This window comes from Thalassophryne amazonica, chromosome 9 (assembly GCF_902500255.1).
Source record: "Thalassophryne amazonica chromosome 9, fThaAma1.1, whole genome shotgun sequence".
Lineage (NCBI taxonomy): Eukaryota > Metazoa > Chordata > Actinopteri > Batrachoidiformes > Batrachoididae > Thalassophryne > Thalassophryne amazonica.
In genome coordinates, this window is record NC_047111.1 from 20,338,288 (window position 1) to 20,364,655 (window position 26,368).

The 26,368-nt window shown below is 41.5% G+C and overlaps 1 protein-coding gene across 1 annotated transcript in view; it reads right to left on the reverse strand.

The window, feature by feature from the left end:
* kirrel3a (kirre like nephrin family adhesion molecule 3a) overlaps window positions 1-4,565 on the reverse strand; it is a 657,736-nt gene extending 653,171 nt beyond the window's left edge. The window contains exon 1 of the mRNA XM_034177743.1: window positions 4,306-4,565. Coding sequence (XP_034033634.1) covers window positions 4,306-4,348 — 43 coding nt within the window. The 5' untranslated portion in view covers window positions 4,349-4,565. The remainder of the gene's footprint in view (window positions 1-4,305) is intronic.
* Between the last annotated feature and the right edge of the window lie 21,803 nt (window positions 4,566-26,368).

The window sequence follows — 26,368 nt, forward strand, 5'->3', positions numbered from 1 at the left end:
ATGTGATAACCGGTTTTATTGAGCATCAGGATCAGGCACCAAGGGTTATTAAAAGGGCTTGAGGTTGTCTCCAAGGATACTTTCCTGACCCAATCCTTGGCCTCCCGTGGATTACAGTTCCAAAAAAACCCCATAGGGCTGAGTAATACATAACGCGCTTCCTCCGTAATTAGACAGATCCCACCAACGCACAGGCTCACCTGAGTATTCCCAAGAACCTGCTTGATACTTCAGCCAAATCCCCTGGTGGGTGTGCACACCACACTGGGGTGCACAGTGCTATAAAAACGTTGCTTCTGCAAATGAAGCAGCCATTTGCAAACTGTGGCAAATTCTCACACTCCCGAATTACACTTTGCAGAAGAGGGCAGCAGCGGGGGGGGGGGGTCAGCTCAGTTCACTCCAACACCAGCACACACTCATAAAATGAGGCAATAAAGCTGCTATCCTCTTGAGAGTTGATGTACGGTGCCTGAAAGAGAGCTACTGAGAGTCATATTAAAGGCTTTATTACCAGTGTCAGATTCAAATTAGTGGTGGCGAACCACAGCCACTGCGTGTGCGTGTGCACAGATTCAGCCTGATGATACACATTTCCTCACACCAGTCACATGCACTTGGTTTCCAACACCCTACGTCAGTGTTAAGTTAAGCCATAATATTTGGAAGACATCTGTTTGGAGTCGGCACCCCGGAGGAGTGTCCAAGTTAAAGTCCGGCACACGACAAGTGAGTTCGAGTCAAAGAGATGTGACAGAAAGACTTCAGTTCTTAGCTGGAACCCCGGGACAACCTTGACAACCAGTAATAGAGTTTTGGCTAAATTCTATAACCCATATTACTGTACTATTTCGTAAATAAAAATCACTAAGTCAGGTATCCAAATACTCTGTGTACATTTAGTTCTCAAACGGGACTTGCCAATACACGCCAGCATGTACAATTGTGCTTTTTGACTTTCTATTGTTTCTATTAATCAGCGACAAAATGACACAAGTACATTTAACCACTACCTGAAACTACAGAGTGTCACCTCTAGTTTCAGTCCCTGTTATTGATGATATTTGTCTCACAGCCAATTCTTCTAGACCCCAGAGAAGGTCACATGTGTCTGTCTTTCTGTCTCCCTTTCTGCCTGCTGCTTCAGCAGACTCATTCAGAGCACACCGTCACTCTGTTCACAACTCAGATTTATTCATACTGCCAAAAAACCCTCAGAAAAAAAAAAAAGAAAAACACACAAAAAAATGGTCCCACCAGCCAAAAACACTCAACTTATTTTGTCCTACAGACTATATGTATTGTCATAGAAAACAACATGTGGGTGGACTATTTTCTTTTGCCAGACTCTGAACCACCCCCCCCCCACCCCACCCCCAAAGAAGCAAATGACCATTTTTGTGAGGGGCTTTCCATTTTTCATCCAATGACAGATATTTGTGGGCATTTGTACTTAGAGTTATTTTACATTTGTCAATGATATGATGTATGATATGACTTTCCTTCGTATATTACACTGCTTTTGTGTCCCAAAGACATTGGCAAACCCATTTCTAGCAGCAGTTCAGCCACATAAGCAAAGGTGTATTTCTAAAAATGCATTTATTTATTTTATTGTTTGTTTGTTTTTTAGCCAAAATATTTCAGCAAATGGTATTCTGGAAAAATATGTGCTTCATATTCTGAAAGCCGAGATTGTTATGAAGATTTTAACATTCAACACACAGGCATTACACCAAAAACGGCACCTTAAAATGGGAATTACTGAAAGTATGCCAAAATCTAGAAAATACCCCCACACCCCAGAAGGTTACAACTTGTGTGCTCTTGCAAAATATTAATTTCTGCAGCATAAGTGGGTGTGCACATATGCATCATGTGTAAACATTCAGGACAAAGAACAGGTAAGGACATACACAACAGGACATACAGGACACACATTCTAGGTATTTGGAATAAAATACTACAAACAAAACAGACACAACACAACACATAGCAGTAACAGAGGAATGACGTTTATAGTGACAGATGGAGATGCTAGACTCAGCCGCTGTCACTCAAATCAACCACGCCCTCAATTTTACAGAATTTTATGGCTTAAAATGTCTTAAACTAAGAAACTAGTAAGAAAATTCTCCCCATATACAGCTGTCATGGAGGATCTGTAGAGAACAAACATGTTTATTTCTTCTCGAAAGTTGGACATGTTAACATGAACTCCTATGGGAATGTGCTCTGTTTTAGAGCCAGCCTCAAGTGGTCAGTTGAGGAACTGCAATCTTTTGTACTTCTGGTTGGGCTTCATCTGATGCCATCGATGTTTACCGCTGGGTTAAAACAGTGTTATTAATACAGCTTCCAACTTTGAAAAATAGGAGCAGCAACAAGAAAATCACATTTGGGAAAAGTAAAAATAACAAAGGAGGAGTGTGGAATCTCAGTTGATCAACATGGAGATGCATCACTCAGTGGTTCTAATGAGGACGTCGAGCTGCAGCACATCTACACAGAGCATTTCAAAGCTTTCTTTCCTCCATTCTCTCTCTTTTTTCCTTCATTCTTTCTTTCCAACATACTGAATCTTGGGATTGTTCTTGCAGCTCTACAGAAGAGAAACTGACACTGTGTCGATTCGGCTGTTGGACATGTGCACAAAGAATTTGACCACAAACGCTGCAGACATGATGGGGAGATTCAAAATGAAACCATTTCAAATCTTGACTGAAAACTAAAGCAGCGAGTACTTCAACACTTCGGCTTCAGAGGGTCAGACAGCGATTCAAATGAGGACTACAGGCCTGTAGAATGAGGATTAGAAAGAAATCTACAGCGACTCAGACGTGAGTGTGTGCACGCCTGAACATAATGGGCATTATAAAGTGTAGCCTCAGCACGTTAGCGTTTTTCTCCACATGCATCCACGCGGCTGCTGAGGAAGCTCCAGCTGTCAGTATGTCAGTGTCAAGTTGTGAAAGTCTTGCAGCTTTCACCGACACCAATACGGCAATAAGCAACATCAGCAGGTAGAGCCACCCGATCCAAAGTCCATGTTTTCTGCTCATTTTACCAAAAATCGGCAGAGAGCGGCTGCACTGAAAGTGATATCTCCTCTCATTTCTCACACAAACTCTACTTATTTATCACCACATTGAGGCTGGAGTCACGTTGGACTCTTGGCGAGTGGGAAGAAACCAATGCATTCTGTTAGCTTGCGAACACATATTTCTTGCAATAACATTAACTTCCACCAAAGCCTCGGTCTGTGGCTCGACCCCACACACAAACACAGGTTTGTGTTTGTGCTGCACTGAAGGTGAAGTCATCACTACAGCCACACAATAAAGGCCAACGAGAAAATCGATAACACCAGTCGGAGCTTTTAAAGCTTTTCCAATCAGCAGTTTCCAACTCTCACTTAATTTTCACAATTCATTGCATCAGCTTTAAACGCACAGAGCAGATAAAGTTAAAGGTGCACGTGCATGTACTCCGTCCAAACTCACAAAAGAGGATGAATTCAAGCACAAGCGCGCACCTGACGTGTTGGATACAGCGCATGCTGCACATATGTACAGTGTTAAGTTTATCAATCATCGTGCAATTCCAACGAGTCGCCCCACAGAATTATGGTTTGTCCATTATTCTTTTATCCTATTGAGAATAAAAAGTCTCAGGGATGGTGAGCCTGGAATTGTCCCAAAATACATCATTTAAAATGAATGTCAGCTTTTTAAATGTTAAATTTTCCAGCTTCTTTGCTTTTAGATTTCAGTAAATGAAACAAATTTGAAATCTGAATGTCATCTTGGACATTTTTACTCCTTTTTTTTACCATTTCTACACTAAAATATGAGCAAATTGAGCACGTACTGTTTGTTAAAGTGCCTTAAATCATTCCGCTTCAGAGGGTTGATGCCCAACTTTCCACCTGGTTGTCATGGAGGGTCTTGTTTTATAAGCTGGCACGGTCGTCACATTGGCAGATTACCACCACCCAAAAAATAAACCATTCCCTCAGTGCATCAGCACTCCGGAGCACAAAGTAAGACATCACTTTCACAAAGGAGACGCAACAGAATCTGGGGAGAGACGCTTCACCCCCAGTGGGACTTTGCGCAACACATGAAAAGAGACAATCAAAGCACAGGAGACGAGTTCACCCGAGCAGCTTGGCTTGTAGTACATCGTGCACCCCCACCACCCCCAAATGGCATGAAGCTCAAAAGCTCCACACAGAGAGGCTTCAAACTGCAGCCAAACTTGCAGACAGCAGCCAAGGGGCACAAAGGCAGGAGGAGGACTCACCCATGCCGGCAAAGCAGCAGAGGAGAAGCAGCCGAGAGATCATTGGTGCAGGTGTCTTCTCTCTTCTCCTGATGATGCTGAGGATGAATGAAGAAGAGTTGCTGAGGAGTTGACACACTGTAGCTTCCTCGCCCGCCGCTGGATTCAGTGCGTCTGTGGGCTCTCCTGCTCGCTGTGCGTGAGGCTGGCGATCCCCATCATGCTCTGACTCTCACATTCACTGGCTGCCTCTCTCCTCTCTGCATCTCTCTCCTTCTCTCTCTCTGGTACAGTCAGTGAGGAAAGTGTTTAAGATGTTGGCTCCTCCCTCTCCCCCCGCCTGCTCAGCTGCCTCTTTAACGGCTGAGCGCGGACTCAGGCAAAAAGCCTCCTGCATGATCTACCATGCATTATCATTTAATGGGACAGTAACATCACATTTAGCACTTTGTACAAATGGACAATAAAACCTTTATTGCATTTGTTGACATTGGGCATTTAGCGAATGCACGAGGCAATATCAGATAAACAAATAAAAATTTTATATTGCTGTTAAAGCACCCGCTTTTGTAATTTGCAGTTCCTGTGTTTGGATCACGGCCAGTCAAACGAATGGTCTCAGAAGGTCATTAAAGGTCAAGTGATAAAAAGAAAAGAAGGGCAGTTTTACTGGTAAATCGATGACGTTCTACATATTTCAGCGCACCATTAGGTTTAAATATAAATTAGAGTTTACAGCACAACACGGTGTTGTAACTGACAAAAAATCCTAATTTAATTAAACAAAAACTTCTCCTGTGTCTGTCTCTTTAAATGAAAAGGAGCTGCAGCTCACTCCTCCAAAGGAAGACAAAACACTGGCTCCTTCTCAAGTGAGTGTGTCTTAAGGGGTTAGATTGGCTCAATGGGTGTGGCTCAAAGACAGACAGGAGTTCAAATATGGACATTTGTGACATATGTCACAGAATTCTAAAATGGGTTGTTTCAGCTCTGAATTTCACCATTTTTTGCATTTCTATGCACGGTCATAGACTTATGGGAGTATGAGGATGTCAATATTGTATTATGACATTCAACATTTTGTCAAAGAATTCTAATTGCCTCCATTGAACTGCATTATTATTGTAAATGTTTTAATTTTTTAAATAAAATAATATAAGCTATTCTGTTAAATATCTCTAAGTTAAATGACCGGATTGATCCACAAAACAAAGTTTTGTTTGGCTTATGTAATGTTGCATAGACGTGTCTGCCACCTGCTGGATTGATGATGAAAATTGGGAGCAGGTGTGGGTTCGCGCTATACACAGATTGAATTGAGCATACGAGGTCTGTTAGAAAAGTATCCAACCTTTTAATTTTTTTCAAAAACCATATGGATTTGAATCACGTGTGATTTCATCAGCCAAGCTTGAACTTTCGTGCGCATGTGTGAGTTTTTTCACGCCTGTCGGTTGCGTCATTCGCCTGTGAGCAGGCTTTGTGTGAGCAGTGGTCCACCCCCCTCGTCGGATTTTTATTGCGAGTAAATGTCTGAACGATTTGGAGCTTTGCTGCATCACATTTTTCCAGAAACTGTGAGAGACCTCCAGGTGGACACCATTCGGAAGATTCAGATGGCTTTCAGGGACGATTTTATGGGGATCACACAGATTAAGGGGTGTTACAGCCGGTTTAAAGACTGCCCACAGCGGCTGAGAGCGCGGCGCACTCCGAGCGGCGCTCGACAGGCTGAAACGACCACATCATTTCCAAAGTGAAGGCTGTGTTGATCTGGTGACTACCACAGAAATGGCAGAAGACGTGGATATCAGCACTTTTTTGGCACATTCCACTGTTACAGGAGTTTTTGTCATGGAAAGAGGAATGGAGGAATGTGTCACAGAGCCGCGAATGGCGCGGGACAAAAGCACCTCCGTGTTGGTCTCACAGGACGGCTTTCAGATGGCTTTCGGTGGCTTTTCAGTCATGTGACTCTCCGAGAAATTGTGGATGAGCTGGACATGCCAGAACATGTCCTGTGAGGCTTCATCATGGCGTTGCTTTGCGCCATGCAGCTCCGTCCTGACGCGCGAATTCCTCCGCACGTCTGTCTCAATGTGCCGAAAAAGTGCGGATGTCCACGTCTTCTGCAATTTCTCTGGTAGTCAGACGACGTCCCGGATCAACACAGCGTTCAGATTGGAAATGAACGGCACATTCCACTGTTACAGGAGTTTTTGTCATGGAAAGAGGAGCAGAGGAATTTGCGCGTCGGGACGGAGCTGCATGGCGCACAGCAACGGCGTGATGAAGCCTCACAGGACATGTTCTGGCATGTCCAGCTCATCCACAATTTCTCGGATAGTCACATGACTGAAAAGCCACCAAAAGCCGCCTGAAAGCCGTTCTGTGAGACCAACACGGAGGTGCTTTTGTCCCGTGCCATTCGCGGCTCTGTGGCGCATCCCTCCACTCCTCTTTCCATGACAAAAACTCCTGTAACAGTGGAATGTGCCGAAAAAGTGCTGATGTCCACGTCTTCTGCCATTTCTGTGGTAGTCACACGACGTCCCAGATCAACACAGCCTTCACTTTGGAAATGATCTGGTCGTTTCAGCCTGTCAATCGCCGCTCGGAGCGCGCCGCGCTCTCAGCTGCTGTGTAATCTGTGTAATCCCCATAAAATCGTCCCTGAAAGCCATCTGAATTTTCAGAATGGTTCCCACCTGGCTGTCTCTCACAGTTTCTGGAAAAATTTGATGCAGCAAAGCTCCAAATCATTCAGACATTTTACTTGCAATAAAAATCAGACGAGGGGGTGGACCACTGCTCACACAAAGCCTGCTCACAGGCGAATGACGCAACCGACAGGCTTGAAAAAACTCACACATGTGCACGAAGGTTCAAGCTTGGCTGATGGAATCACACGTGATTCAAATCCATATGGTTTTTGCAAAAAATAAAAAGGTTGGATACTTTTCTAACAGACCTCGTATTTGTACATTTCCTTCATTTCCAAAGCTGACGTCTGTTGGTCAACAAGGTTACTGCTGCTTTTCCGAGAACAAACCCGAATGTTAAACTTAATCTTTCGAGTGAACAATGAATAAAATGCTGGTGATGATCAAGGAATTTTACCTATTGCAGCTGTTCGCCCATTCACACATAGTGTGAATTTGGTTGAATTGCGCATGAAGGAGGAATCATATGCAGTACGTGTAAAATCGTAGCTGCCTCCAGTGCCTCATACACCTGTTGCTACAACTATATGCACATACCAGCAGCTGAAAGACAGAGTGTGCGCTGTGAAAGCCCATCGATCCCTCTCGCGGCAGGTGTCAGCCAAATTCCAGGTGAGACAAACGAACATCTAACATCGCTCGCATGGCACTTAGAAAATGTGTGGCCATTCGCACTGTTAGCACAAAAACAGTCAGCAGACGATCACTTTCAAGCTGGATGTGAAATTTTTCTAAGTGCCTCACAAGCGTGGCTTTGCAAACAGACACAGTGACACATTGGTGTGTGCGCTGCACTAACAGGAGCCACCCTGTTAGTGCAGCCATTCCTGTTGGGGCCACCAACAGGAATGGCTGCGGAGATACTAACAACTGTCCACTGTGACGCGCGTGTGTCTGCTTGCTGTCATCACATGGACATACATAAAAACATATATCGCTGTTGCAATGGGCTGCATCGAGCGTGCACACACAGCGCACATTGACAGGCTACCCCAGGTGATCTGGATCGTCATGTCATAACGCAGCAGGCGATCTGAATGTCATGCCACCCACGTGAGCTCTTCCACATGATGCGGTGTCTATCCTGCGGCATGCCATCCACAAGATGCACGTGTCAGCAGGACACGTGCGCAGGGATGGCTGGGCACGCCGCCAGCAAATGTGGACATGATAAGAGTGCCCTGCTTCTCATTCAAGTCATTTCATGACTGTATGTCTGTGCCCATGGGTCAATTACAGAGGAACAGATGAATCATACTTGTGTTGTCCGCTTGATAAAAGCGCTTCAATAAAATGCGTTGTTTTTATATGGTGTGTGTGTTTTTTTTTTAATACATCCGTGTTCTTCTTGATATCAGGCATTTTCCTCCACCTTTTACAGGACAGTGATGGTAGCTCTGTGGTAAAGTTTCTGACTGGCAATCAGAGCTTTTGGTAAGTGCAGGTTTGAATCCCTTGGGTGGCATGTAATTTTTATTTTTTTATTTTTACAGCAGCTGCGTGATGTGTAACTACTGTGTTGCTACGTGCATGAACCATCGCAGCGACATTGTGCACGCCTGCCCGTCGGCTTGATGTTTTCGTGGTTCGCTCATATGAGCTGTTCTGCCGTGATTCACCCTGAGTTGTACTTATTTGCACTATGTGTGAAGGAGCCCGTAACAATGGTTGAATGATGCCATCCACACCTCCAGAAAACTAAGACAATGGTATTCTGACATCTGCAAAAACATGGCATTCTATAAATATGGCCATTAATTCTGAGATTGTTACAATATTTTATTCACTTTTTTTGGATGCCTCTCATCTTGTTTCATCTGTGATACCAAAGGCCACAATGGAAAGTTTTTGAAAATTTTGTGTTTTGTTATCCATTGTTATACAGAAAATTCAAATAAAACAGTTTAATTATTAAAAAACTGAGAAAAAAATAAAACCACTGAATAAACTGAGTTAAAAGGCCACTCAAGGACACTGCATTTAGCAGATGAACTCTGAATTTGTACGGTTGCCTCAGTTTCTCTCTGTGAATCATCTCATATAACCTTACACAAAACATTCAATTACACGAGCCTCAGCAGTGTAAGCAGCTAATTCAGCTTCAGATCACACGACCAAAACACAGCAGAATCATCGTGAGGGGAAATGTGCAGCGATATCCAACATATTACATCTGACACAAATTAAAGCTACAGTGTGCAGGACTGAGCAGATATGGAATGTGGCATCACCACATGTTCATTTGTGTTTAATGAGCTCCAACAATGAACTGAGGTGTTTTCATGAACAGAATAAGAATGTCATGTCAGCGTGAAAGCCCACCCCATGGAGGACACCATGTTGGTACAGTAGGAATCAGTGGTTGTACCTAAATACACATTCTTCTTGCTGGTAGTTTAAGATGTGTGAGAACTCATATTTTTTGATAAATGGAGGATCAGACACATCATATTATCAGTGGTGGGCTCAGCTGAAGCGTTAAAAAAAAAAACCAGCATACTAAGATTACGCGATCGAGATATACATGATCGATTAAATGGATAAATGAAATTCATCTGGTTTCTACTCAACAGTTTAGTCACAGCACAGAAAGTACAACATAAAAAAATAACAAAAAAAAAAAGGGAAAACAATTTTTTTTTTCTGGAATAATGTACAAGCTCCAACAGGAACAGGTTTATAAAACATTTTTCTTTTCTTTTTTTTTTTCAAAATTAGCTAACTTAAAGTTAGAGAAATGTAACTTAAGCTTATTTGTGCCCTTATGGTTTTCAAAGTTAGCTAAAAAGCTAATCAGCTGTTAGCTGAACTCTGTCTACCACTGAATATTTGTTCAATCACCAAAGATGTGAAAACATGAAGAGAAAGAATATCATACAATAACATTGCAATCTGCAATCTTGCCACTAGATGGCACCTAATCCAACATACTTTAATTCTTTATACTATAGAGCAGGGGTGGGCAATTAATTTTTACTAGGGGCCACATAGGGAACCTGAATTATGTCCGAGGGCCACATCATCGATAACTCGGCTGTCTCCCATTACAAATTTTACAAAAAATTACCTATTTAATAGCTTTTATAGGTAATTTTTATTATTGTAATAATATGTAAATATTTAAATATACCTAAATAAACCTCTCTAATGATTTGCAACACACAAACTTGACATTTTTAATATATGTAATAATAATCACAGACCTCATGAGGGCTGGACAGAGACATGTAAAGGGCCGCATGTGGCCCCCGGGCCACAGTTTGCCCAGGTCTGCTATAGAGTGTATCTTTAAGGTGGGAGAACAATAAAAATACACAGGCAGCACGCTGGTTGAGTGGTTAGCACTGTCGCCTCACAACAAGAAGGTCATGGGTTCAATTCCCGCCTATGGCCTTTCTGTGTGGAGTTTGCATGTTCTCCCCGTGTTTGCATGGGTTCTCTCCAGGTGCTCTGGCTTCCTCCCACATCCAAAGACATGCAGGTTAGGTGGACTGGAAACTCGAAATTGTCCGTAGGTGTGAATGTGTTTGTTTGTCTGTATGTGATCCTGCGACAGGCTGGTGTCCTGCCAGAGTGAACCCCGGCTCACGCCCCACAACTGCTGGGATAAGATGACTGAGTGAATAAAAAAGAATCAACAGCAAAGAGGACAAAAATGATTCCAAATTAATATGTGTGCGTATTAAGCTGCTGCCGGTTAATTGAAAGCCTTCTTTTGTCTTTTCTCTGCCCACATACTCGTGTCACACGCTGACTTTGTGCTTCATAATTGCTATTACACCCAGTATGATCCAACTCCACACCTGCAGTCCCACAAAGCTAAAACATGAAAAGCAAGAATATTTTTGTGTCAAAACTTTGTGTTTTTTGTTTCTTTGTTTGTTTGCTTTTTTTTGCACCAAGTCAAAAATCTAACATGCAGAAGTGAAATGAAGTCGACCTCTGACCCGTCTCTGCCTGTCTCAAAGCGAGACTCCTGCCTTCTCCACTAAATCCCCATTCTGGACCCATTTGCAGTGCTGTAACTGACAGCTGGTGTTAGTTTGGGAAGTGCATGTGCAACCTTGAACATCCAGTCAAATCTCTGTCACAGCATGTCAGGTTTTTAATTCTAAACCACATTTACTCCAGAGGCTGCTGTTGGAGCCTCAGCACCAACAAATCTGCACAACTAAAGCCCACGCAGGGGTGCCACGCACCCAAGACTGACACTGTTGCCACTCTCACACCTGGTGGCTGCAGCATGTAACTAGCCAGAAAAACTGCACTCATTTGTGCATCCATGGGTATGTTGTTCTTAAAATGAAGTGTGGTCAGGTGTAGTGCCCATGACCTGGTCTCAAGTCGAGCAGATCAGCAGCAGATCCTCTTGACCAGCCAGCAGGTCCACCCAAACCATGAATCAGAGTTTCCATTAACACATGAGATTGGCGGCTCTTCACACGTTTATCAGGGGGTCATTCAGTAATTTACACATAGCTAACGTGACAGTTTGTTCCATCATATTGTGAAGGTGAATCATCATCATCATCCAGCTCCATGGTTCCCGACCTGGTGGTGCCTGAGATTTTGTCTGCTCTGAGTTCACCAAAATTAAATGTTCACCTATTAAATAATAATAATAATAATAATAGTCATAATAACACACTTACTTAACAATCAAAACCAATTAAAAAGAAAATCTTCTTTGAATCAACCAGAGAAATGGAGGGAACCTATCATGTTTTCCCCCAAGACAAATAAATAAATTGGAATGAATCACTTTATGGTTTTGGTGGTGGTGGGGGGGGGGGGGGGAATGGGTTGGGGGCCCTGAAGAAACAAAATTGGGGAACCACTGATCTCGCTAACTTGGTATTGTCTGATCACCTCATGTAACAATACCATCAGTAACCAGTAGATGGCAGCACAATACATAGATTCCTTCTAGGTTCATGGACATGAATATCAACAAGTGGATGAAAAACGAGTGGAAAATGAAGGAATGAAAAAAGATCTATCTATCTATCTATTAAAATGTATTCAGCAGATCAATCGATCGATCTGCCGAATATATTTTTTAAGTGATCATAAACATTTTGGGCTTATTTTAAACATCACACTTTTTTACATAGTTATGTACCTGTGGTACTGTCATAGCCCACCAAAGGGTCGTGGCCCACACTTTGTAAATCACGTTTACATCCACAAATGGACTGGATTTCTGTCACATACAGAACTACTTCAATTTTTGCTATAATGAGCACATGAGCCGCCAAAACAGTCTCCAGTTGGGGTACCTTTCAAACTGAGCTCTCTGCACCAGAACAGCAAGAAGTGAGAGAAGACACAAACTGTCAATCTCACATTCCATTTGTTCCTCACTTGTGAAAAAGAACTCAAGATATTTCAATCCTTCACTCAGGGTAGAAACTCGTTACCAGTACAGAAGAAGAATCCTCTATTTCCTGGAGTTGAAGCATGACCTCAGATCCAGCTGCTATAAAATGTCCCAGCGTGCACTGAACATCACATTCTGAAGAAACCATCAGCACCAAACCCTCAACTAAAAGCAATGACGGCGTCTTCAGACCTCGACAGTGGACAGTTCACAGTCACTGGCTACACTGTGAGATTTTGTACATAAAAATCAGTAACAGATTAGGTAACAGCATTGTAGTCCAGCACCCCATGTTCCTGCAGAATATCCCACAGATTATCTCCCTCACTTCACTTCTGTTACCTGCCTTTTCACAGTTATAAATGACAGAGTACCTTCTCCTAAAATACCATCCATATTGAAATGGATTTCTGTCACAGCTATCCCTTAAAATTTCACATTATTGATGGCAGTAGTACAGCAGGTAACCGGGGATCAGCCATCAATATGTAAACCTGGGTTTGAGTCCTTGTCAAGTTACCTGTCTTTGTCCTTCAACAAAACATTTGTTTGCATTGTCCTTGTAATGGCACATCAGGAGACCCCAATGCAGAGAACCACAACAACAGTAGGTAAAACACTGGCTTATTACAGTCAGTCTTACTGCATGGATGTGAGACGTGGATGCTAACCAGTGACCTAAGTGTTTTGTACTAGGTGTCTTTGAAAGATCCTTGAGTACTGCTGGAATGACTTTATAGCAAACGAGTGGCTGCTAAAAGAGACTAAGATGTGGAGTATCTCTTGCATTGTAAGGTAGCGTCAGCTACGACACTTTGGCCATGCGGCCCATTTCTCTGTGCATGATCCAGCACATAGGTGCCTCAGTGTTGAGGAACCCAGCAGCTAGAGAAGAACAAGAGGACACCACATTTCACCTGGCTGCTGCAGATAGATTGTTATTTTAGAAATGTGGGAATGGACCAGATGTTGTCTGGAAGGTTGTCATCCAGGACCCAAAGTGGTTTCATGGTCTTGTGGATGTGCTAAAGTGCAGCTCTGGCATATGCTCACAGATTTGACTTGACTGTAGAGTGGCTGTTTGATGGGACACAGTAGCAGAGGTCCGGTCTAAACTATCTGTAAAATGGCAGATGAGGTGATTGGTCGCTGTAACAGGCAGAGGTCAGGTACACGGGAAATCAGTCGATGTGAAAACTGAGTATCAGATTTATGCAATAACACAGGCAGAGTTCTGATATAACAGAAAATAATCATACCAGGCTACTAGGTCCAGAATTACCAGGCAAGACGCCGCAAACACATGATGGCAGTGTGGGTGAAGCAGGCATGAAGCCAGACAATCTGGCGGGGGAGTAAAACCTTATGAGCAGCAGAAAAGGCTGATTAATAACAGAGGGGTAGAAACACGTGAACCCAGAAATGAGTATACAGGAAGTCAGGAGAAGTCAGCATAAAAGCACAAGAAATAAATAATACAACAAGCAGGAGTTAAGAATAGAAACAGGATAACCCAGAGATCAGAATAAAGTCCACCCAACTGTGAATGGGTACCAGGCTTGGCTGGGGAAGTAACCTGAGATAAGCTGGGGTCCCATCCAGGGTGAGTTGGAGACATTCATCCTCTTCACAGTGGAAAAACATGCCACAGCAGCAGACCTCAGGGCCTGCATAGGATCAGTTTTGTGGATTATATATATATATATATATATATATATATATATATATATATATATATATATATATATGTATATGTATATATATGTATATATATATATATGTATATATGTATATGTATATATATATATATATATATATATATATATATATATATATATATATATATATATATATATATATATTTGTAACCTCCAACATTTTAAGTCTTACATCAAAGTCCAGCTCATTGTGAGCTTAAAACAAACCAAGTGTCATACTACTTAGAACAAAAACCTAAATAAATTACCATTCTGCTTGTTATTTAACATCAGAACATCTTGAAGACTGTTCTTCTTGTAGTAATTTTATTTTATGTTTTTTGGTGAATATTGGAGCATTTCCCAGAGAAAGACAAAGATGTGCCTCTAGGTAAATGACCAGCAGCATGGCTTGAAGCCTGTTTGTGGAGCTTAAAGCGTGTTCACACATATCAAAACTAAATAAAAGGGGCTCAGGCAACATGAACGTGCTACCTGCCATCAAATAGGTGCATCTCATAACTCTGCAAAAGCCGACGGAGTCCTTGATTAGGATGAAGGTGTTTTCAGGCAGAAACGAGCTTTAAAGTCTCCTCAAAAAGGGACGCTTTTCTCTGCATGTCATCACGGCGCTGTGATTATTCCAACTCTGAGCATAATCCCATTAACGCAATCACAGTGCGGCGTTTGCATCACCTCCACCATATTGTATTGTCGCCTTAATTGCATAATGACTGGATTATTGGTGTGTGCATGAGTGCTGCCTGCAGAGGCAGCTGATCTTCATAGATGACAGAGACTCGTTTAAAATGTAAATGACAAAGGAAAGGCTTTGGTCAATCGCAATCAGCAGGTAATTAAAATTTGTGACGCGTCCTACCTCCAGTCATGTTCCTGATATTTTGCATTTCGATGGATTTCAAAGAGGACTGAGCCGTGAGCACACGAAGGCTCTAAATCACGCTCAGGCGGTGGTAAGCACACGGCTGAACAATGCCGACAACACAACTGCTACAATTTCTCCTTCATACTCCAGCGATACCGGTGAAAGAATGACACCACCGACTTGCGTATTTTCTCTAAACCCATTTTTCTCTCCATCTAATCAGCTCCTCCATTCCTCTTCAGCAACAGCAGACACAAAAATCACAATGACACCCAGAATTCATAGCTTCACCAATGCTCAAAAGGCCAAAATTATGTCAGAAAACACTTTACACCCATTGGTTCAAATCCCTGCCTGCCTGGAAAATCGCCAAGGGCCCTTGGGCAAGGTCCTTAATATCCAAGTTGCCCCCGGTGTGTAGTGAGCGCCTTGTATGGCAGCACCATACAAGGGGGTCTAAGTGTGTCTGTATGAGTGGGTGAATGTGATGCATCATTGTAAAGACCTTTGAGATTCTCATGTAGATGGAAAAGTGCTATATAAATGCAGTGTTTTTACCATATCAAAAATAGGTTGTTGGTCCTCTTAAAGCGGTTATCTTAACACTCTTTGAGCCCTATCTTGATGATCTACAGCAGTGATTCCAAAGTGTGGATCAAAGCCACCTGGTGGACTGCAAATGTACTACAGGTGGACCAGAAGCCGTCATTAAAAATAATTAAATTCATAAAAATTCAAATTGTGTAGAAATATTTGATCATTGTTCGTAATGGTAAACAACCTTACGTCCATCTGGCAAAGTTTTGTATCTTAAAAACTCAAAAACCATAAAACTCTCAACATAGAAATTTTTATACATTAACTTTGAGAGGTCAAAGCTGTATGTGCCAAAAAAAAAAAACAAAAAAAAAAACATTTCTGACATTCAGAAATGCCTTTTTTGCTAAATTTTGGCTTTCAAGTAGTAAATGTACAAGAAGCCCTGAAATACTGAGATCACTCACTAGATGGTGAAAAAAGCTGCTTGAATGTGTTGCAATGTCTCAACTGTTTATTCATTTGACAAGTAAACTTTTGGTGAAAATAAGATGGGCTGACAGCCAAAAATCAACTTATAGTACAGTTGTATCCCTTGGACAAATTACTTGTATTATCGTATTGTAGCCATGAGGTCTAAATTATGTGTGGTTCTTCTTTTATCTAACCTAGTTTAATGTAGTACACTATATGATTACCCGCCCCAGGCTGGACTGACATGATAGCTTCATCTTGACCAACAAAGCTATCACCTCCCACCTATCTTGGATTCCAGATGTGAATAAAGCTGCCTCTTCACTTTGTGAACAACTGCGTGGAAAAAATAGTCCAACAGTTAAAGAAAAATGTTTCTCAACCTTCAATTAAAAACCGACATCATTGTGTAAATGATCTTACTGTGTGGACTCAGGAACACTTCAGAAAACTATTGTCAGTTAACACAGTTCACCGCTACATCTCCAAGTGCAAGTTAAAACTCTACCATGCAAAGTCAAAGCCATACATCAACAACATCCAGAAATGCCGCCGCCTTCTCTGGGCCCGAGCTCATTTGAAATGTACAAAGTGGAAAAGTGTGCTGTGGTCTGATGAGTCCACATTTCAAATTGTTTTTGGAAATCATGGACGTCGTGTCCTCTGGACAAAAGAGGAAAAAGACCATCCAGATTGTTATCAGCGCAAAGTTCAAAAGCCAGCATCTGTGATGATATGGGGGTGTGTTAGTGCCCATGACATGGGCAACTTACACATCTGTGATGACACCATCAATACTGAAAGGTACATCCAGGTTTTGGAGCAACACATGCTGCCATCCAAGCAACGTTAATTTCAGGGACGTCCCTGCTTATTTCAGCAAGACAATGCCAAGCCTCATTCTGCACGAGTTACAACAGCATGGCTTCGTAGTAAAAAAGTGCAGGTACTAGACTGGCCTGCCTGCAGTCCAGACCTGTCGCCCGTTGAAAATGTGTGGCGCATTATGAAGCGCAAAATATGACAGAGACCCCGGACTGTTGAACAACTGAAGTCATACATCAAGCAAGAATGGGAAAGAATTCCACCTACAAAGCTTCAACAATTAGTGTCCTCAGTTCCCAAACGCTTATTGAGTGTTGTTAGAAGGAAAGGTGATGTAACACAGTGGTAAACATACCCACATACCAACTTTTTTGAAACGTGTTGCAGGCATCCATTTCAAAATGAGCAAATATTTGCACAAAAACAATAAAGTTTATCAGTTTCAACATTAAATATCTTGTCTTTGTGGTGTATTCAATTGAATATAGGTTGAAGAGGATTTGAAAATCATTGTATTCTCTGTTTTTATTTACATTTCACACAATGTCCCAACTTCATTGGAATTGGGGTTGTACTACTACTACTGTTGAATTGCTCAGTAGCATATGTCACTCCCCTTATGTCAAAGTTTGTGTGCGCCATGTTTGGCTCAATTCTTCGGTGCAATTTCGACAGGAGAGGAACACACACACACACACACACACACACAGAGTTAACTCTTTGCAACTTAGTGTATCAATGTAAATACTTCAAAGTGTGTTGATCAAAAGTTTGGGTTTAGCCCAAGATGATTTTCAGATTTCAAATTGGGCTTTGGCGTTCTTACTTTTGGTAATGGCTGATCTACAATATGGCGGACGGTCGAAAGTGCAAAGTGCATTTGAGGCGTGTCCAACTTCACATTAATATTTACATGACATGTAAACTGAGTGCAGAGGGCATATTTCATAATTGAATGGTGTCATATTTAGGATAGCTGAGGATGTTTGTGGTACACGTCCTCTTGGTCCACTATGTCCAAATCTTGCTTCTTGTTTGAATTTGAATGGGTCTCCTCCACGTCTAAAGACTCCATATAGCTGTAGACCACATCTTCATTTTCCCAGTGTTCCAGCTTTTTCCTGAAGGAGTTCAAATGTGGTGCTTGCAACAATGTTCAGAGGTAGACTATTTCATGGGTCCATGGTTTTATGTTTTACCGATTTCTTGACTTGACATTGGTGAGACTAAGCAACCTTTACACAAAAGGCTATACCAGCACAATGTTTACAATGGGGTACACAGATCAAAGCAGTTTCAGTCTTTTGTTCATGGTAATGAGTAACTCACGCCATCAGGAGAGGTGTCAGTCCCATCGTTAGGAGGGACAGCTACCCTGTCATTAGGAGAGTGCTAACTAGAGCACAATAGGTGCTAATTAAAGCAATTGTTTAGTAACTAGCCAATAGCAGTCTGCCTCTTGGTAGGAGGCGTCTGGTTAGGTTTAAAACTCCAGCTTTTGTGGCTTCTGTTTCTTCTTAACAAGGGTCAGACGGAAGTCAGACTACCAGAGCAAGAATTTTAGCTGAGGAAGCTTCTGCGATTTGAAGCGAAACGTCCTCGCGTCAACAACCCAGTCCAGTCGAAGATTCAAGCTTCTCTACGATTTCTTGACTTGTGTTTTAAAGAGTTTATTCTGGTGACTTCTGGAAACCGAATGCATGAATTAATGCATTCATTTTGTGAAAGTTATCCAGGTCTGGGTCACTTGGCAATTGACCAAGCAACATCTCTATGCTCGGCCAAGTCCTTTTGCTCTTTGTGAGGGATTTTGAGGTGTCCCCAAACTTCCAGCCTGTCCTGGGTCTTCTCTGGGGCTTCCTTCCATGTCCCTGGAAGACCTCCCGAGTGAGATGACCAGGGGGCATCTTCATGAGAAGCTCGAACCACCTCAGCTGATTCCTTTCAATTCAAAGAAGCATCAGCTCTGCTACGAGTCCCTCCTGGATAGTTGAGCTTCTCACCCTGTACAGGAATGTAAACCCAGATACCCGACAGAGGAATCTCATTTCTGCCACTTGTATCTGCAATCTTATTCTTTTGGGCATTACCCAAAGTTTACGACTGACCGTAGGTGAGGATAGAAGTGCAAATCGACTGGAAAATGGAGAGTCTCACCTTCTGGGTCAGCTTCTTCTTCACCACAATGGTCCAGTACAGCATCCGTAAAGCAATCAGACAGCATCTGGGTGCTGGATCCTGCTCAGAGAAACACACCACATGGCCTCAGTGTTGCCGGTGATGTGTTCCTCATAATGGATGAATTAATCCTCATCCTGGTCTCCTTATGGAACCACCTGACTCAGATAGCTCATGATTACACACTTTTTTATTGACTAAATTTGATGATTATTTGCTCCACACAGTCAGTACCATGTTACCAATCACTAAGTCATTTATTCTAAGAGCCATGTTGCCAAAATTCACTTTACTAATCCCTGCAGGTTGACCGCTCACTGACAGGGGTGCTGGTATTTCTGAAGGAATAATCATATGCCATTATATAATTTTTTTTTTTTTTTTTTTTTTTTTGTAAAGCTATTTTTCTCCCATTACTCACAGTACTACACCTCCTACAAAACAAAACTCCATTATAAGTTAATATGTCTCCTTTCAGAGAGAAATGCATCATAACTGAGGCAGCGTCCTCTCAGAATGTTAATTCAGGAGGAAAAACCGTCTCCTTTAATGGCTGCGCCTCAACAATGACAGATCATTTAATTGCTCTCAAGCCTGTGTGAATTTTGAAAAATATTATGTATTATTGTAAATGTCATGAAGCGCCATTTAAAGAAACGGTGAAAGGTTGATTCAGTCGCATGCTTTATTGCATTAAAATGTCCATTAAATTCACAACCAGAAATGGTGACCATGAAGTAAATAAAAATATTCATTAATTTCTTTAAACATTGTGAGATGTGAACAGAAATGGACCAGATAAGACAACACTGGGATAAAATTAGTTATGGGGGACTCCAGCTGTGCCATCATTGTGTCGCTAAACCGCACGTCAAAGTCCTGAAGACCGAATCTATCTTACCGAACAGCACAATCCAGGGCATTAAAGTTAATATAACGACCAAAGTTTTATGTCCACGATTCTGAGTTCAAGTCTGAGCTACCAATAATCAAGTCCAATATATATATATATATAGAGAGAGAGAGAGAGAGAGAGAGAGAGAGAGAGAGAGAGAGAGAGAGAGAGAGAGAGAGAGAGAGAGAGAGAGAGCAGGATTCAAGTCCAAATCCTGGACATGAGTGCTAAAAGTCTGGACTCAAGATTTATAGGCCCATCCAACTGACGCAGTTGTCATTTTGACACCCAGTGCAGTCCTTAAATAGGGAGTCTGCTTATATATGCAGGCACATGGGTGTGTTGGTTCTAAAGAAAGGAGTGGCCAGGTGCCATGTTGGATTATTGCTATCACAAAACAGCAGAAAGTGATTGCACCTTGGACCAATAAGAACCTGGTCTAAAATCATGTTTCCTGTTACTTTTCAGGTGCAATAATCAGATATGCCTTATGTTTATGGTGTAAATGGTGTAGTTAGATTTGTTCACGTCTTCTTTGAATCCAGTAGATGATGATGTTGCCTTGAGAATAAGTTTGCGCTATTTACTTATGGAAAAACACAACACTTCACTGCTTCACCTCAGGGAGTGTTGGCGGCTGCTGCCGTAAAGAAACTGCTTACGTGCTTTGACATTGTGTGAAAATTTGTTCATTTGCCAGAAATCCTGTTACTTGAATCCGCTTTTGATAATCACTCAATCGACTTTATTGCAGACTCATGTATATTGCACAATAACAATACAAAGCTCTGTAAATACTATAAAATGTACTTTAAAATATAAATAATAAAAAAACTATAACAGATTAAAAAATTTAAAAAGATTTAAAATATATCTAAATTATCAGCCAACTAGAAGGTTCCACAAATGTCTCCTCATTCTGGAGAAATAATAAATACTTTATCCCAGTACAGAAGTGATTATCATATTCTCTGACACTTGTCATTAAACCATACAGTAGTGTTCAGAATAACAGTAGTGCTATGTGACTAAAAAGATTAATCCAGATTTTGAGTATATTTCTTATTGTTACATGGGAAACAAGGTACCAGTAGATTCAGTAGATTCTCACAAATCCAACAAGACCAAGCATTCATGATATGCACACTCTTAAGGCTATGAAATTGGGCTATTAGTAAAAAAAAAAAGTAGAAAAGGGGGTGTTCACAATAATAGTAGCATCTGCTGTTGACGCTACAAAATCAAAACTATTATGTTCAAACTGCTTTTTTAGCAATCCTGTGAATCACTAAACTAGTATTTAGTTGTATAACCACAGTTTTTCATGATTTCTTCACATCTGCGAGGCATTAATTTTGTTGGTTTGGAACCAAGATTTTGCTAGTTTACTAGTGTGCTTGGGGTCATAGTTTAGTGATTCTTCCTTTGTTCACATGTGCTTCACATTCATCTTATGTCTGCCTCGCACAGCAACACTCTTCATTATTTAAGTAATGTGAGGTCACAGCAGAGCTCAAGGGCACTGAGATTTTTTTTTAAAGAATCTCTGGATCAATCAAGTAAATATCTGGTCACAAAGTGACTTCTGTAACCTTTACGTGAGCACAGCCTGCTGCTGGCTGTGTGAGAGAGCAAATCCAAATCTCCTGAATGGATTAAACAGGCTCCACTGTCGGGCTGTGCGGGACGTACGAAATGAAGGAAGACAGGTTAATAGAGGCTCATAAATTGGTTGGACGAGAATGTAAATGGGTATGAGGGGAAAAATGCGTATTCGTAGCAAATGTCAGATGAGAAGTGTAGGCAGCTTATTTGCTGAGCATTAGTGTATGTGCACTGTGATCACTGTTATCCCTCAAGAAGCTGAAGCCATGAAGACTCACAGTTAGAAAGGCACTCGAGGGAAGACTTCTGCCAAGAACTGTCCCGCGTGTGGACTCCAGCCAAATCCGTGACACTTAAACTGTTTCATTTCTTACAGGCATTGACTTGATGAACAATATTTGAAACACTGGTTGAAATGTTGGAAATTGTCGATATTTTTGCACCAATAATGCATCCCAATTTAACACCAAAACCTGAAGGGATCTTGATGAGATCGATAATTCTGCAAAGTTTCATGCAGGTCGCCTGAAACATTTTGAATACTGTATTTTCCAGAGTATAAATGGACTGCATTTATATAGCGCTTTTCCATCTGCATCAGATGCTCAAAGCGCTTTACAATTATGCCTCACATTCACCCCGATGTCAGGGTGCTGCCATACAAGGCGCTCACTACACACCGGGAGCAATAGGGGATTAAAGACCTTGCCCAAGGGCCCTTAGTGATTTGAACCCATGATCTTCTGGACTCAAGCCCAACACCTTAACCACTAGATCATCCCCTCCCCTCTAGACCATCATCTCCCCTTCAGAGTATAAGTCTTTATTATTATATTTTTTTAATCTAGTTTGTGAAATTTGCAAAACTCTGGTACAACTTGAATACAAAAAAATGTGTCTGTTAATAATAATAACAACAACAACAGCTATTTCATACAATAATACATTTATAAAATGCATAATATATTATTAGATAACGTGCGGTATAGTGGAGTGGATAAGGAGCTGGCCTGCCAATGTGTAGACTTGGGTTGGAATCCTGCTCATGCTACCGGTCTGTGTCCTTGAACAAGACACATCATCTAGATTCCCTCAGTTCACCCAGCTGTAAATGGGTACTGGCCTTGGCTGGAGAAGTAACCTACATTGGACTGGCATCCCATCTAGAACAAGTCATAGACTCTGAAGCACTTGATGGTGCAGAATCCATAGATAAGAACTGGCACTCTGAACGTTAGGTCCTATATTGGACTTCTATTTATATGAGGTTTTCCCAGGGATCAACACACAAAACCAGAAAAACTCCAATAATACAAGAATAAAGTCCATATATGTCCATGTGACAATTTATTCTGCCCAATTTATTCTCTTGTTCAACAATGTTTATTGGTCCATTTTGCCTATTTTGGAAATGTAAAAGGCCTTATGTTAAGTAGCAGCACATGCTGTGGTGTGCACATGTGCTAAACCCACCCCCAGAAGAAACATGTTCAAGAGTGAGTTCTACATACAGAAAGCAGGTTGAACTTGTACTCCAGTGAATCTGGTGCATTCACACATCGCAAGTTTGCAAACAACACAATCATATGTTTGCTTTTTTTTTTTAAGTTTGGGACTATAAACTCAGCAGCAGCTGGCAAAAATTGCTCCGACAGCTCTCGGCAGAGATATAAGTAAAGAGAGTCACTGGGCTTTGGCTGCAGCAGATTTCCCTGCCCTGAAGGAAACTTTCTTCAACAGTGTGTACATCGCCTTGAAAACACTGCAAAATGTTGGCGCTGGCTTGGATAAAGCAGATTATTTAATGTGCAGTGGCAGAGGAAATCTGTCATTTGTAGTGGGACATGTTCCTGCTCAATGCAGCGATGGCTGAAGCTCTGGAGCAACAGCATTGCTGTTTGTGTGACTTATAGGTTGTTTTTCCTCTTCATGTGGCTGTTTGTTTTTTTTTTGGGGGGGGGGGGGGGGGCAGGTGTGACTAATACTCTGGATAATACAGAAATCATTTTAAAAAGCAGTGACCACATCACACCTTTACTGGTAACAGAATGCATTTAAAAACAGGCAGTGGTGGCCCGAGTGGCCACCGTACCCAGGCTTTGGATATGAATAAAACTGACAACCATTTTTAGTGTAACTGCTGTGAAAAAAAATGAGAAGGTCATAGGTTTCTTCCCTGATTTTGTACATTTTTCTGTTAGATTCATTGACAACCACACCTGCTCCTAATCCATCATCAATCAAAGCACCCACTAACAACCCTCCAGGTGGGAGACACAAGTATAGGATCTTTCTTGTATTGGCAAATCAAAGTTGTTTCAGTTCATCGAATTATTGCCTCCGCCAAGGAGGTTATGTTTTCGGTCGCGTTTGTTTGTTTGTCTGTCTGTCAGCAGGATAACTCAAAAAGTTTTGAATGGATTTTGATGAAATTTTGTGGAGTGGTTGGAAATGACAAGAGGAACAAGTGATTAAATTTTAGTGGTGATCCGGATCACGATCCGGATCCCGATGCTAACGCGTTAGCATGTCTACGGCATTTTCAATGTTAAAAGTTAGCATTAAGCAGTTGCAGCTGTCATCACGTTCGGGTGCATTTGTTTTCAAATTGTAATATTTCTTACATTTATTTTTGTTTATATATTAATAATCTAATGATTATTATATACAATTTTAGAGAAAGAGACAAAAAGAAATAGATCACTGTGCCAAGGAGGGAATCTCTTTAGGGTCAGTGACCCTATGGCCTTGCTTAGAGAAGTTTTTCATAAATGTTAAAAAAAAATCATATATTTGCAGTTTAGTTGAATAATAAATTGAATTTTGTCTCATTTGTTTTTGTCTATAAGCACATGCAATATCAATATCAGTGCTCAGATGACAGTAGCTTCTGGGAAAGGTGCAAGTTGCAATAAACTGTGATGCCAAGCGCTAAGGATACATGCTATCCAGTCACAGCAGATGAAACTTTTCATCGTTAGACTTTTTTAGGTTCAGTGATTCCACGGCGTGTAGCTGTTATGGCGTCAGTGACCCCATGGCCTTGGCGGAGGTTTGCACTCTTTGAGTGCTTCTAGTTTGATTTATTTTATTTTTTAAATCCTTTAACCAGGATGCTCCCAGTGAGAAACAAATCTCTTCAGTCAGGGATTCCTGCTCAAGATAAACAGGGTTCCATATAGAAACACACAAAACAGTAACAGATAACACTTTGAGAAACACAAACTAACAGGCATCACATATCACGTTTCTCTGTGCTTGCTGAAATACCGACCTTTTATGTGGAACAAATGTCCTCTGTTGGAGTCGTGTCCAATTGCTCCACACACGGGGGTCCATTAATTACAACAGGTGTGCGTGGGGGCTTTGCCGTGTGCCACACTTCACAGAGTTTATTGATTAATCCTCCTCTGAGTTTGATAAAGAAGCTGTTGCTCAGAACTAAACAGGCCTGTGAATTGTTCTGCACTCTGAAAACGCAAAAGCAGGAAATTAATCACATCTGTCTGATTCGAAGTTTGCATTTTTCCACAGCGGTTGGACTCGGTGGTCGATGCTGAATTTGTTTTTAAAAGGCCGAAAAGGGAAAATAAAGAAAATAACTAATAATAAGAAGAATAGATCCTGGTCATTTTTTAGATATTGATCATTTTCTGGCACACGGGATCTGCCCCCTTCATGGGGGATCCGTCCCCTTTCTTGCTTTAGCATTACACATACGCTAATAAAGTCAATTAGAAACATTCAGAATGCAGATTCTGGTCCAGATCCAGCTGAGCTTTCAGGCCTGAGTCACTGTAACACCACATTAGGCCAAATGTATAAATATTTTCTTTCTGCAGATCAGAGTGCCTCTGTTTATTGCTTACACTCCGGTCAGGAAATTTTTAACTATAATTATGTCTATTTTGTAAAATGAATTATTCCAAGAACCAGCTGGTACTGAGGTCACCCTGAGGTCATGCTGCACTCACTGGTGCAGTTATCTTTTACTCAACAAGGGTGGCTGAATACTAACCAACCAGAGGCCGCTGCCCCGCCCACAAAGTGTCATCCAAAGGCCAGGTGAGGTCGGATTTGATTGGTGTGAGATGTCCTTTGACAAAATGAGTCACAGCTGAAGGTGTTTGCACAGATTTCACACAAAAAAAGATGATTTATTCCATATTTTACCACCGAAGGAGAAGACCAAAGGTGAGCCACTAACATTTTACTGATGATTTACTTCATACTGTCAAATAACAAATGGTGTGAGGATGGAAATTATTGAGTAGCACGATGACATTAAATTGCACGAAAGGACAAAGTGCAGTGGTTAGTGCACTTTCAATGCAGAAGGTTCCCAGTTCAAAGCCCACCCCTGCCACATTTCTCTATGTAATGTGGAGTTGTGTCAGGAAGGGCATCCGGTGTAACACGTGTGTCAAATCAACACGCAGGCCCACTTTGGATGTGCTGTGGCGAAAAACAAGGGAGCAGCTGAAGGGACTTACTTAAAGAGGAAAAGTTGCCTCTGAATTGAGTGTGAATGTGAATGTGGGTTAGAAAATGAATATCGCTGCAAAATGGCATTTTCACAAATAAAAATCCAAACCAAATCAAAGTGATGAAAAGAAAAACTGGCAACAAAAGGCAGTCCAGATGCCCCCCACCACCACCACCAAAATATAAATGTACGTATGAACCTTTAAAGCTGTTTTTTTATTGATATGTCATCTACATACATCACAAATTGCTATTATGCTGCTTTCAGAACCATCAAACATTCAAAAAGACCAAACATAAAAGAATCCAACTTCTGGAAAACATGCATTCATGAGATTAGCTCGGTAATTTCAGTCATCAAGGACTCGGCCTATACCACAGTACAGCGAGGCTTATGGT